The following is a 14,422-nucleotide window of genomic DNA, read 5'->3' on the forward strand; positions in this document are numbered from 1 at the left end:
GGATTGAACCTTCAACCTTCAGGAGAATATCACTTTTTACAATTAATTTTTCCAAGTACTCCAACCACTGTGCCACAGGTCTTTGTGGACAATTCCAGTATGAAGTTTAGGACCCTATTTTTATTTCTAGTTGTTAATATTACTCTTTATTACTAATTATTACTATATATTAACGTATATATATATATATATATATATATATATATATGTGTGTGTGTGTGTGTGTTTTTATTTATTACTAGTATATATTATCTATTGTTTATAATTAATGATTCCCATATCGTATTAAATTCTATACTAGGTCTACTTAGTAATTTTCTCTCTTCTTTTCTGAACAACAACCAATATGCCTGAAGACGGTTGAAGGGCAAACCAGCTGAAGCGTTGCACAAATAACACTCAAGATGAGATCAATAGTCCAATCAAAACAAATAATATACACAATCAGCCCTCATCTAAAAAAAAAAAAAGAAAATCCAGAACGTTTTTATTATGTTTTTTTTTTCTTTTCAGCAATTATGTTTTATTTTTTGTTGTTTTTGTTAACAAAAGTTTTAAACGCAACATTTCTCTCTCACACAGAAATACCAATTGCCTTTGTAAAACACTTGAAAAACATGTGCGTAAGTAAGAACACGACTGCAAAGTTGTCGTGTGAGGTGAATAAGAAAGACGTAGCCGGAGAATGGCTGAAAAATGGGAAACCGATAGCGGATCGGAGGATTGAGATTGTTGTTGATGGATTTGTGCACCAACTCATTATATACAATGTCAATAGTGATGACTCCGCTGAGTACTCATGTATCGTGATGAGTGTATCGTCAAAAGCAACTTTGGACATTGGTAAGCTCCGGACGCAGAATGGAATGAGCCCACTTTTAATATAAGCTTCAAACGTGGAATGAGCCCAATTTTAACATAAGCTCTGAATCTGGAATGAGCCCACTTTTAATATAAGCTTCAAACGTGGAATGAGCCAATTTTAACATAAGCTCTGAATCTGGAATGAACCCACTTTTAATATAAGCTTCAAACGTGGAATGAGCCCAATTTTAACATAAGCTCTGAATCTGGAATGAGCCCACTTTTAATATAAGCTTCAAACGTGGAATGAGCCCAATTTTAACATAAGCTCTGAATCTGGAATGAGCCCACTTTTAATATAAGCTTCAAACGTGGAATGAGCCCAATTTTTACACAAGCTCTGAATCTGGAATGAACCCAATTTTAGCATAAGTTCTGAATATAGAATGAGCCCACTTTAAACATAAGCTCCGATTATGGAATGTGCCCAATTTTAATATAAGCTCCCAATTTAGAATGAACCCAATCTTAGCATAAGCCCTAAATATGGAGCCCTCTATTAACATATGCTTCGAATATAGAATGATCCCTCTTTTAGCATAATCTCCAAATATGAAATGAGCCCACTTTTAGCATAAGCTCCAAATATTGTATGAGCCCAATTTTAGCATAATCTCTGAATATGGAATGAGCCCACTTTTAGCAGAAGCTCTGAATATTGAATGAACCCACTTTTAACATATACTCTGGATATGGAATGAGCCCAATTTTAGCATAAGCCCTGAATATGTAATGAGCCCAATTTAAACATAAGTTTCAAACGTGGAATGAGTCCAATTTTAACATAAGCTACAGAAGTGTAATGAACCTACTTTTAACATAATCTCTGAACATGGAATGATCCCATTTTTAGCATAAGCTTGGAATATTGAATAAACCTTCCTTTATACCTGGATTGAGATCATCTCTTTACATATTCTGCATCTACTGAACCCTTGATTTTATCCCTCTCCAATTTGAAAATTCGTAAACTCTGAATGTTATATAAAACCATAGTTATACAAGATCTTTTCTGAATGTGCCTACTTGAGGAATGATTTTTTATCCAGCCTATTTCAAGCCGCATCTGAAAAAGCCACTCTGGAAATTGTTAAACTGAAATGAAATGAAAATATTTGTTGCTTGGGTTAAAGCAATCTGTTTATTCTCGTTATAAGAATAATATTTGTAACTGATACCCGACTTTAATCACATTCCAAAAATCATCACCTAAAGCCACTTTGGAAATTGGTAACATTTGGATATAGAATGAAAACATTTTTTTTAGCTTAAGAAAATCTCTGCATTTATTCTCTTGACCCATATTTAAAGAATTCTCTACACTGACAATTCTCCAAAGAATATCTTCTAAGCCACTTTTGACATTTCTCTCAACATGGAATGACCCAATTTTCAAACTCAAACTGACCATATCGATACACTTACTAAAGCAATGGTTTTTCTAACCGATTCTCTGTACTGACCACTCTCCAAAAAGTATTCCCTAAAGTTACTTTGGAAATCCATAAGAAGCGAATGTCTTCAAAACCATTATACAAGAAACAAAACCATTTCACACCCTTTCTGCATGTGCATATTTAAAAAAAAAAAAAAAAAAATTGGTTTTCTGTGTTCACCCTACTTCAAAACGCATCTGAAAAAGCCACTTTGGAAATTGTTGAATTGAAAAGGAAATGGAACTATTTTTTAACCGGACTGAAACTATTTATTATCCTATATATTATACTAGCGGGGGTACCCGGCGTTGCCCGGGTGTTTAGAGGTGTGTGGGTGGGTGGGGGGGTTAAATCAAAAGAAAAGAATAAGCGAAGTAATCATCCTGTTTAAATATTTAAAAAAACAAAAAAACAAATGAACGTGATGGAAACGAACGATGTAAAAACAAAAACTAAAAAAAAAAAAAAAAGCGGACGTGATAGAAAAAAAAACGAATGATATTAAAACTTCTCTAAAAAATCTGAAAAATAAAAACAAAAAAAAACAGCGAACGCGAAAAAATAGGTGTGTGTGTGTGTGTGACGGGGGTAGATGGAAATTAAAAGTAATAACCTTGTTTAAATATTAAAAATAAAAAAAATAGTTTTAGGATGAAGGTAGGCTCGAACCCAAAGCCTTGAGGTTAATAGTCTGATGACATAACACGACACCGCAAAGGTAGTAACTGTAGATGAGTCGAAAATAAGTGTTTATAAACCCAGGGGGTTTTCTTGTCAAATCACATGCCATAGCAGCAGTAGCAGCAGGAGGAGCAGTAGAGAGAAACGTGATGGACCCCCCCCCAAAAAAAAAAAACGAACGATATTAAAACTTCTTTAAAAAATCTGAAAAATATAAACAAAAACAAAAAAAAACAGCGGACGCGAAAAATAGGCGTGTGTGTATGTTAGCGAGGGTAGATGAAACTAAAAGTAATAAACCTGTTTAAATATTAAAAAAAAAGAAAAAAAAAGTTTAAGGACGAAGGTAGGCTCGAACTCAAAGCCTTGAGGTTAATAGTCTGATTACATAACATGACACCACGGAGGCAGTAGCTTTAGATGAGTCGAAAATATGTGTTTATAAACCCAGGTGGTTTTCTAAGTCAAATCTCATGCCATAGCAGCAGCAGGAGGAGCAGTAAAAAGAAAACGAATTCACAGCGCAAATTTTGTAAGATAAAAGTCGCTGAAATAAGACTTTTACGACGTCGTTTCGTAATTGTTACATATTATGATCTAGATAGCATATAAAAAGTTATAAGAAATAGTAACGACCCCAAGAATCCTGGCGAAAAAAGCCTTTGGCGGACATACACACACACACACTAACACACATTTTGGCTTTTATACATATAGATTAGATTTGAAGGGGGATACTTGGCAAAACAATCTTCCATGGCCAATATTAAAATGTAAAAGAGTGAAATTTCAAGATAAACTGAAGAGAATCTTGATATGGTTCAAAAAAAGAGAGTGAGGTGCTTTACAATCATGTTAGTTAATGTATGTACTAAAAAAAAGAAATTATACAGTACAGAGAAGAAGCGTTAGAGAAGGTAAGGGAGGTTAGATGAATGGCGGGGGGTTGAGAGAAGCCTAAAGTTAGAGGAGGAAAAACTTATCTGTAACTGATTACTTACTTTGATCCGTTTCCAAAAAGTATCCCCAACGTCATATTGAAAATTGGTAACCTTCGAATATACAATGATCCAATCTTCAAACTTCGACTGACCATAATCTTTATAAATCAACAAGCAACGGTTTTGCTGATTCTCTGTGCCAATTTTCAAACTTGATCTATGACTGGGGCTAAGGTTGCTGGGAACCAGAGCATACGCCATACGCCGGTGGGTCACGTATGCCGCAGCTGACAGGGCCTAGGCTCCTTTTGAGGTTTCTGTCTCGGTTACCTCACCCTTAGCCTTTGGTTAAAAAAAAACCTTGTCCCACAGGGCAGTGGAGTTCCAGTTATATGGCACAGGACACTCACCGTTCATCAGAGCCCCATCTGCGTGGCAGTGTTCTCGACGTGCACGTGGGGTTGATTTGTCTGGGAGAAGCATAGTATGACGCTAAGACATCTGTGTGTTTTAACACACGTCGACACCAGACATACCACACACCACACGCATATATGCACACGCATATATACACACACATATATACACACATATATACACACGCATATATACACACGCATATATACACACGCATATATACACACACATATATACACACGCATATATACACATGCATATATACACACGCATATATACACACACATATATACACACACATATATACACACGCATATATACACACACATATATACACACACGCATATATACACACGCATATATACACACGCATATATACACACGCATATATATACACACATATATACACACGAATATATACACACGCATATATACACACGCATATATACACACGCATATATACACACACATATTTACACACGCATATATACACACGCATATATACACACGCATATATACACACACACAAGCAGGAAGACATGAACTGTCAGGGATTGAATGAGGATCATCGGATATTTCCCACTCTTATATGTTTATTACCATCAAAATTGATTAAATCATCCATGCTTCAATTGTATCAGTTTGTTGCCTGCTCCAGTTTACGACCCATTGCGGTTCACCTGGATGAAGCTCATATACCTCTCGCAGTGACTTAGTAAACAATACATTGTAGTCTACATTGCACTGTAAAGAATCTACTGTTGATATTAAAAAAAAAACAAATCTATTTAATACAGAACATGTCTGTATTACTAAAGTAATGATTTTTTTTTCTTACCTATTCTCTGTATTGACCATTTTCCAAAAAGTATTCCGTAAAGCTACTTTGGAAATTCATAAGAAGTTAATGTCTTCAAAACCTTATTTATACAAAAAAATAAAACAGTTTTGTGCCCTTTCTGAATGTGCCTATTCGAAAAATGATTTTCTGTGTTCACACCCTTCTTCAAAACGCATCCGAAAAAAGCCACTTATATACATACTCTTTATACTAGCCAATGCTCTGTATTGACCACTGTCCAAAATGTATTCCCTAAAGCCACTTTGGAAATTCATAAGATCTTAATTTCTATAAAACCCATATTTATACAAGAATTGACCATTCTTCTAAACTGCTTCTGAAATTGATAACCTCTGACCCTAGAATGACCTAATCTCTGAACTCAGATTGACCATATCTATACACTCCCTCTTTATAAACCATATTTGTACATGAAATAAAACAGTTTCACAACCTTTCTGAATGTGCCCACTTACAAAATGATTTTCCGTATTCTTCATTCTTCAAAGCGCATCTGAAAAAGCCACTTTGAAAATTGTTAAATTTAAATGGAACCGTTTTTTGCCTGGATCTTTGCATTTTTCTTCTTTAATCCCACTCAACAGGACGACTATTTCTATCCAAGTCTCTGCATTAATCATTCTCCAAGGAGTATCCTCTGACGCCACTTTGGAAACATCTCTTCTCTGAACATAGAATCAACCAATCTTTGCGCTCAGACTGACCATACCTAAACAGTTACTCCTTGTAAACCAACAAGCACTGATTTCGCATACTGATTCCCTGTTTTGACCATCCTCCCAAAAGTATCCCTAAAGCCACTTTGGAAATTCATAAGAACTGGATGTCTTTGAAAACCATATTGACCATTCTTTTAAACTGCTTTGGAAATTGATAACCTCTGAACCTAGAATGACGAAACCTCCAAACTCAGACTGACCATAATCCATACACTTGCTCCTTATAAACCAACAAACAATGATTCCGCTAACTGATTCTCTGCGATGCCCATCCTCCCAAAAGTATCTCTGGAAATTCGTAAAATCTGAATAACATATAAATCCACATTCTCACAGACTTTCCGAATGTGCTTCCTTGAGAATCGTTATGCACAAACTTTTATTTTATTTTTTTATTTATTTATTTTCATTATTATCAGGTTGTGACAAAAGTTTTTAAACGATTGTAATTTATTTTATGCATGTTATTATTAATTAAACATATCACAATGATTAATTTATAACTTTTTTTTCAGACTATTAAAACATCATTCATATTTTTCTCACCAATGTTGAACCGAAAACGACTTTATTTTGCCAACACAAAGAGAATCATCTTCCATCATGATAATGCTCGTCCTCATACAGCATTACTGACCAAAGATCTCCTAAAAGAATTTGGTTGGGAAATTTTGTCCCATCCTACATATTCTTCTGACCTAGTTCCCTCAGATTATCAGTTATTTCAACGAGTATCAAAACCATTTAAATGGCCTTAGGTTAATATCACGAGAGGAGACTGAACACGAGTTAGATTCATCTTTCACTTTAAAACCTAAAGAATTTTACAAGTGAGGCATTTTATAAGCTTGTTGACAGATGGAATCAAGTTATAGAGAGAAAAGATGGTTATTTTCCTGCAAGTACGCGTAGTATAATGAATAAAATACTCGGTAATCAAATGTAAGGGAGTCATCTTCCATCATGATAATGCCCGTTCTCACACAGCACAACTGACCAAAGATCTCTGAGGAAAATTCAGTTGGGAAATGTTGCCCCATCTTTTATATACTCCTGATGTAGCTCACTAGAATTAACACTTTGCCAACAGAAATGGTCTTCATCTTCCGTCATGATAATCATTACTGACCAAAGAACTCTTAGAAGAATTTGGTTGGGAAATCTTGCCCCAGCCTACATATTCTCCTGACTTAGCTCCCTCAGATTATAACTTATTCCAAGAATTACAAAAAAAAAATACAGTTATATGGTTTTAGGTCAACATCCCGAACGGAGATAGAACAGGAGTTAGATTTACATTTCGCACCAAAACCTGAAGAAATTCGGTTAAAAATCGGACGCCAATCAAAAGTTCCTATTTTAAATGTGGAATAGATGAGGTTATTTAAAGCAGAAATTATAATCTACGACCATTTTAGCTCTCTGCAGAACAAAACCCGTAAGTTTTCTTTCTTAACCCAAGGTCATATATCTTCATGCAAACTTTTGTGGAACATTAATTAAAACAATTGCGAGAAAATAACAAAATAACAGTTGAATGCGATTCACATAAGTCCATTTAAATGCAAAATTCTTCTTTTTTTTTTTAAATATAGCATGAATAATGGTTTCATAAGCTCATTGACAGATGGAATCAAGTTTAGGGAGCAAAGTTTGTTATTGTTACGAATAAAGATTTTCAAAAACAGTTTTTTCATTTTTGAGATGAAAATTAAAATCGGCAAACACCTTTGTAACGACTTAATATTTATTATTTATTTATATTATTTTTTTTATTAATTATTATGGATTTAGTTGGGTCTTTCTTACATATTTATAAAAACTAAATGAATACTGAATAAAACAAATATTATTTGAATATTTTTTTTAATAGATGCTTTCGATTATTTTTGTTATTTATTATATTTTTTTTTCCCCAACAGGAGAACCGAAAAAGAAAGATGAACTCGCGGAATCTAAGGTACGGTTGTCATCAATTATTTTTTGTTTGCATTTTTCGTGGTCTTTATATTTTTAGGGACGAGGTGCCTTGAATAAGTTTCCAGACTCTTTTCGTATTGACACATATATTGATAGTACACGCATGAAACTCTAGTCCCTTTCGAAGTAATCTCCTCCGGCTGCAATTCACTTGTTGTACCGTTCACACAACTTCTGGAAGGTCCCATGAAATTCCACTTATGTGAGCGTATCAATGACCCTCGCCACAGCCTTTTTCATTTCCTCAGCAGTCTCATAACGACAGCCTCTAAGGTTTTCCTTGAGCTTAGGGAATAACCAAAAGTCACAGGGAGCAAGGTCTGGACTATAGGGAGGGTGGGGAACTGTCTTGATGCCCGTCTTGGTCAAATAGTCTGTAACAAGGATGCAGTTGTAGACTGCACCCTTGCGACAAACTTCACGCAAATCTTCCGCATCTTCAGTTCTTCACAGATAATTGTGTGTACAGTTCCCACACTGACATCAAACTCTGCACTTATTGTCTCCATAGACACACGACGGCCCTTATCCATGAAATTCTTTATTTGGCCAATCAACTTTAGCATTCTGACTCCCTTACTCTTCCCACACCTCTCATCATCCCTCATAGACTCACTGTCTTCCTTGAATCTCTTATGCCACTCAAAAACTGATGCTCGATTCATGCAAGATGGTCCAAAAGCAGACTGAAGCATTCCATACATTTCTGTGGCATTTTTTTTTTCCAAGTTTAAAACAGAATTTTATTGCATATCGTTTTTCTTAAGCGTCCTCACGTCCAGATTCAAAATATAGGTCGATTTAAAATTCGACATTTTGACACATTGCTGCTTTTCTCGAATGCAATGTTATTTATAGCAGGGCGATGAGTTCTAATGTATGACGCTTCAAGAACTTTTAAATTTTTTAAGATTATTTTCATGTTGTATAATTTTTGTGTTGTCGACGAGGACCTTTCTAAGATTGGAGAAATCTTTTTTAGAAAGGTCCTCGTCGCCAACACAAAAATTATACAACATGATAATAATATTGAAAAATTTAAAATTCTTGAAGGATCATATATTAGCACCCTTCAACCCACTATAAATGATATTGCATTCAAGAAAAGCAACAATGTGTTAAAATGTCTTGCGTAGCACGTAATGGACGGACTTTGCCAATAGTGTTCACGAACTTGCTGATTTTAAGACTCAAATTTTTAATCGACCTATGTTTTAATCGATTTTTCATCGATTTCATATATTTTAACTAACCATCACCTAACGCGGTTTAATGTATGTTTTACTTTTCACTTTACTTCTCGCGTTTACTTCCTTAACACCTGAAGATGATTCGTGAACGAATCGAAAACGCTCGTGGCAGTAACAACTATGAAACCTTTATTTATATTTTCGATTTTGATATAAAAAAGATTATACGGAAACTCAAAAAATTAAAAAAAAAAAAAAGAAAAAAGAAGAATCATAAAGCAAAGTGTCTCCGTTGCATCTAATAATGTTTGCTTGAATAAAAAAATGCTGCATAAATATACCAATGTCAAATATATATATATATATATATATATATATATATATATATATATATATATATATTTTTTTTTTATTACATTTTCACCCCAAACAAGGCAAATTGCCACTTTGGTGTAGGGGGCTACTATCAGGGGAAACAACTACTGGGGTACTATGTAGGGATTTGGGCAGCAAGGTGTCGGTTCACGTTACACTTGAACTTCTGCACGTCAGTACTGTTGGGGAAGCAGGGATCGGGAATGGAATTCCAGAGTCTTGCGGTTCTGGGGAAGAAACTATTGGAGTAAAAAGATCTTTTACATCTAGGGATCTCTACAGTGTGGGGGTGGGATCTAGTAGCCTGTCGGGTTTGTCGAGGGTGCTCGCGTCGGGGGGCCACAAGTGATTGCAGTTCGTCAGAGCATTCACCACTAAAATACTTGTAGAAAAGGCAGAGGGATGCAACATTTCGTCGATGGGACAGAGGCTGAAGCTTATATGCCAGTTCAGGGCCTATCAGGTTTGCGACTCTCTTATATAGTGTTTCATGGTAAACAACTGATGATCCCTTGAAAAATAAATTATTGGTACTATAGTAAATTCGAGAGCGAGTTGATGCAGTGATTGCAGGTGATTAAATAACTTACTGACTAGATCGTTTTCTAACGAATGATAAAAAATATTTTTTTTTGTATAGTTTTAAAGGTTGTAAACTTCAAAGACATATATATATATATATATATATATATATATATATATATATATATATATTAGTTGGATAAAATCCAAATAATATCTATCAGGTTATATAATAGTAAATTTCAAAAACAGATAGGGCTATTCATATGCGCATGTTTATCAATACAGACATGTAAAGGCTTTGCTACACTGACATGACAATGTTTCGATCTATAGTAGATTTATAGACATAAAGAATAGCGTAAGGTGCGAGGAAGTGCTTATAGTGATAGAACAGACTTTTTGATAAGCAGAAAGAGCAATGGATCTAATGTTTGAACTTCAAGAAAGATTTGATGAGAAAGAAAGCCCCAGAAAAAAGACGTTTGCGCTGGGCGTCTCCGTTGCGTCATCTGCTAAAAAAGTATTGTTCTTATCTTATTTTTAATCAGTTGATATTGCAACAACAAATTCCACATCGTGTCACACTCCAACTTCCACATTATTTTTTTTTTTTTTCTTTTGTAGGAGGCAGTTTACAATTTTGTCTCTGATTACACTGAAGTCGAAACATCAATGAAGTTCAAGAAAGGCGAGCGCGTCGTAGTCGTGGACTCTTCGTCAACCGAAACATGGGCTGTATGCAAGTTGGATAAAAAAGAAATGGTAAGTCTTTTACCGATTTTTTTTTTTTTATAATACAGAGTCATAACTTAACCAAGGCCAAAAGCGAGTCGAGGATAATGTTATGGCATTCACCGAAGGCAGATTGAACCACCTTCCACTGAAAGAAGAATTGTCAAAAAAAAAACATCAAATTCACAAATGCTCCTTTGTCACATATACGAGACATCTTGCTGCTCAACTCCCCACAGCTCTTTTTTAGACATGTTCCCAAATCGTAACTCCTTATGGCCCAAGTAACAATATGCTACAAGGTGCCTTCAATAAATTGACAGATTATATCTGCATTGGCACTTTTATTGATACTACACATATAAAACTCTAGTTCCCTTCGAAGTAATCTCCTCCGGCTGCAATGCACTTGTTGTGACGTTCACACAACTTCTGGAAGGCCCTATAGAATTCCACTTGTGTAAGCGTGTCAATGACTCTCATCACAGCCTCTTTCATATCCTCAATTATTTCATAACGGCCTCCTCTAAGGTTTTCCTTGAACTTAGAGAATAACCAAAATTCACAGAGATCAAGGTCTGTACCATAGGAAGGGTGAGGAACTGTTTGGATGCCCATCTTGGTCATGATAAAGTCTTTCTTTCTTATCTTCTCTGAGCATCCTTGCGACAAACTTTGCACACAAATCTTCCGCATCTTCAGTTCCTCGCAAATAATTGTGTTCACAGTTCCCACACTGACATCAAAGTAAGGCAGATGAATCTTTTAATTTTTCGCTTTTTGAAATCATGAACTATGGTTAAAATACTCATTTAGATGTTTGCTATAGCTTTTTATTTTATTGATACTTTTAATTCTAGGTTTATTTATGGTGTCTTTTAAATTCAATAAAAACCCTTCAAAATTTGCTGACGAGGAGACCTTGCTTATTAAAAAAACTATATGTAATTATTGTACGTAACTTGATGTATACCACAATAAAAAGCATTGTTTTCCGAAACGATCGTACAGATAATTTATTTTGTTGTTGTTCCGTCTTATGAAACGGATTTTTAATTTAATTATAATTTGATTTTTAAATTTTAAATTATCAATCACATTATTTAATATTGAATTAGCTCAAGGACATTTAACTATCGAGCTTATTATATATCTAAATTACAACGAGCACTTTCTATTTCCTGTATTTTAATTAAACTAGTAATTTCACTGTTACATTAAAATACACTCAGCTCTTTAGACTATTGTTCTAATCTCCTTTAAATTATATATATATATATATATATATATATATATATATATATATATATATATATATATATATATACACATTCCTAACTTTGGATATAGAGATTTCAAGAAAAATATATTTCTTTGTATGAAGATTTTTAATGCATATTGTCTTATTGAAAAAAAAAAAACAAAAAAAAAAACAATTGAACATTTGTCCATTCTTTTTTCTTCCCGCAGAAATACCGTGTTCCCCCTGAAATGCTAAAAGAAGCAACTGCTGAAGGTAAGTGTAAGGATGTCGGCGGTTGAGAAATATGTAGAAATAAAATGGATGAAAACGATTCATTATAGTTAACAATTTCAAATGATTTACTTAAAACAAATTATGATGATAATAGAGTCTCCAAATCTAACGGATCGACTAGGCTCCAGCTCCTGTCTCATCGCCACAATGTTGCATACTTCCGACTGTTTTACAAGTATTTTAATGAAATCTGCTCTGATGAACTCTTTGCGCTTGTGCCTCTCTAAGCACATATCCCTGACAAATCTGCTCAGCAACAAAATCACACCCCTTCACTGTTAAGATTCGTAAATGCCAAAAAGCTTTCTACTCGAATAGTTTCCTCCCTTGAACAGCAAGACTTTGGAATTCCCTTCCTACTACCTGCTTCCATAGCTGTACTGATATGCAGAAGTTCAAATGTAACATAAAACAACATCTTGTTAAATGTTTTAGGCATGATTTGTCGGTGTGAAATAGAACCAATATATTTTTTGTAGATCAACTGTGTTGTGATTTTTATTTTGCTGTCAGTGTGTGTATATATTTTGTACCAGTGACGAAAGTAGATGTTAACATTTATATCGACTGGACAAACGCATTTTGAACAACCGGCCACGTCGAATGCGTAACAGTAGGAGAAATATGAACAGTCCGAAAAAAGAAAAACTAGAAAATAAAACTAGGAGAAAGTAGAATCAAGGGATTTGAGAAATCAATGTTAAACGGCTGTTGCGATAACAAAAAGTGATTTGCAAAAGAGTTGGAGAGTACTGGAAAATTTGGGGAGATTTGTTATCATCCAGACTCCTGTGAACACTACCAGATATTATCAGTAGTTTTTCTTTAATGTTAAAAAAACTTTAAGGTTATTGTGACTCGGGTAATGACGTCATTCCGGTTACAGACGGACACTTGATTCCAATCTTGAAAAGATATTATTACAAATAACTCTTTCTATCTTTTAGAACTGGCTGTACAACGGAAAGAAATGAAAGCAGCTTCCCGATCTCCCAGTCGCAAGATGAGCCCAGAAAAAGAACCTGGTTCCTCAGAAGAAGAAGATGATGGCAGTATGCTTGAAGTAAGTATAAATATTTCATTTACTTTATATATATATATATATATATATATATATATTAGTGTTGGGACGATTAATTGGGAATCGGAAAAATCAGAACTTTTGGTGGTATTGGAATTGGAAAAATGTGTACCAATTTTCCAATGCCAAAAACGATTCCTTTATCTATCTTTTATTTTATTTGATTTTGTTTGAAATGAAATCATCCCCTGCTGGTAGTAATAATAAGATGATAAATATTTATTAATTTTAACCTACCAGTAAAGCTAAAAGCTATAAATCAACCCCTCCCACACACAAATATTTATTAAAAATAAATCACCACCCCCACACACAAATATTTATTAAAAATAAATCACCCCCTCCACACAAATATTTATTAAAAACAAATCACCCCCCACAAATATTTATTAAAAATAAATCACCCCCCACACAAATATTTATTAAAAATAAATCACCCCCCCCCACAAATATTTATTAAAATTAAATCACCCCCCCCCACAAATATTTATTAAAAACAAATCACCCCCCCCACAAATATTTATTAAAAAAAAATCACCCCCCCCCCACAAATATTTATTAAAAATAAATCACCCCCCCAAATATTTATTAAAAATAAATCACCCCCCCCCCCTTACAAGTGTGTTTTTTTACGTTTCGCAAAAATACATGTACATTTTACACGTGTTTTTACTGTAATCCTTACAAAATAACATCTTTGTAGTTAAATACTTTGAGGTTTATAAAGAATCGGAATTGGAAATTGTATCGGAATCGGGAATTCAGTACGGAATCGGTAATAAATATTGTGATAGTCCCATCACTAATATATATACATATATATGTATATATATGTACATACATGTTTTATTAATCATTTGTTCATATTATAAGCTCTATTTCCTTTTCGGTTTTATTGAGCTTTTACATCTGGCTGAGTTTATTTTACTTGTAAATATTAACTCTTTAATATTTATAATATATTTTAAGTTTACCATTTTGATTACCTTGGTAAACTTATTGTAATTTTTATTTTTTTATATACATACATACATATATATATATATATATATATATATATATATATATATATATATATATAT

At 34.0% G+C, this 14,422-nt stretch overlaps 1 protein-coding gene across 1 annotated transcript in view; it reads left to right on the plus strand.

Moving 5' to 3' along the window:
* LOC145268689 (uncharacterized) overlaps positions 1-14,422 on the plus strand; it is a 1,072,728-nt gene that overhangs the window by 905,875 nt on the left and 152,431 nt on the right. The window contains exons 182-185 of the mRNA XM_080124201.1: positions 7,843-7,880; positions 10,615-10,752; positions 12,193-12,238; positions 13,207-13,322. Of these exons, the coding sequence (XP_079980327.1) occupies positions 7,843-7,880; positions 10,615-10,752; positions 12,193-12,238; positions 13,207-13,322 (338 nt within the window). The remainder of the gene's footprint in view (positions 1-7,842; positions 7,881-10,614; positions 10,753-12,192; positions 12,239-13,206; positions 13,323-14,422) is intronic.

The sequence above is a fragment of the Euprymna scolopes genome, chromosome 44 (assembly GCF_053919585.1).
Source record: "Euprymna scolopes isolate OS-2025 chromosome 44, ASM5391958v1, whole genome shotgun sequence".
NCBI classification, from domain to species: Eukaryota; Metazoa; Mollusca; class Cephalopoda; order Sepiida; family Sepiolidae; genus Euprymna; species Euprymna scolopes.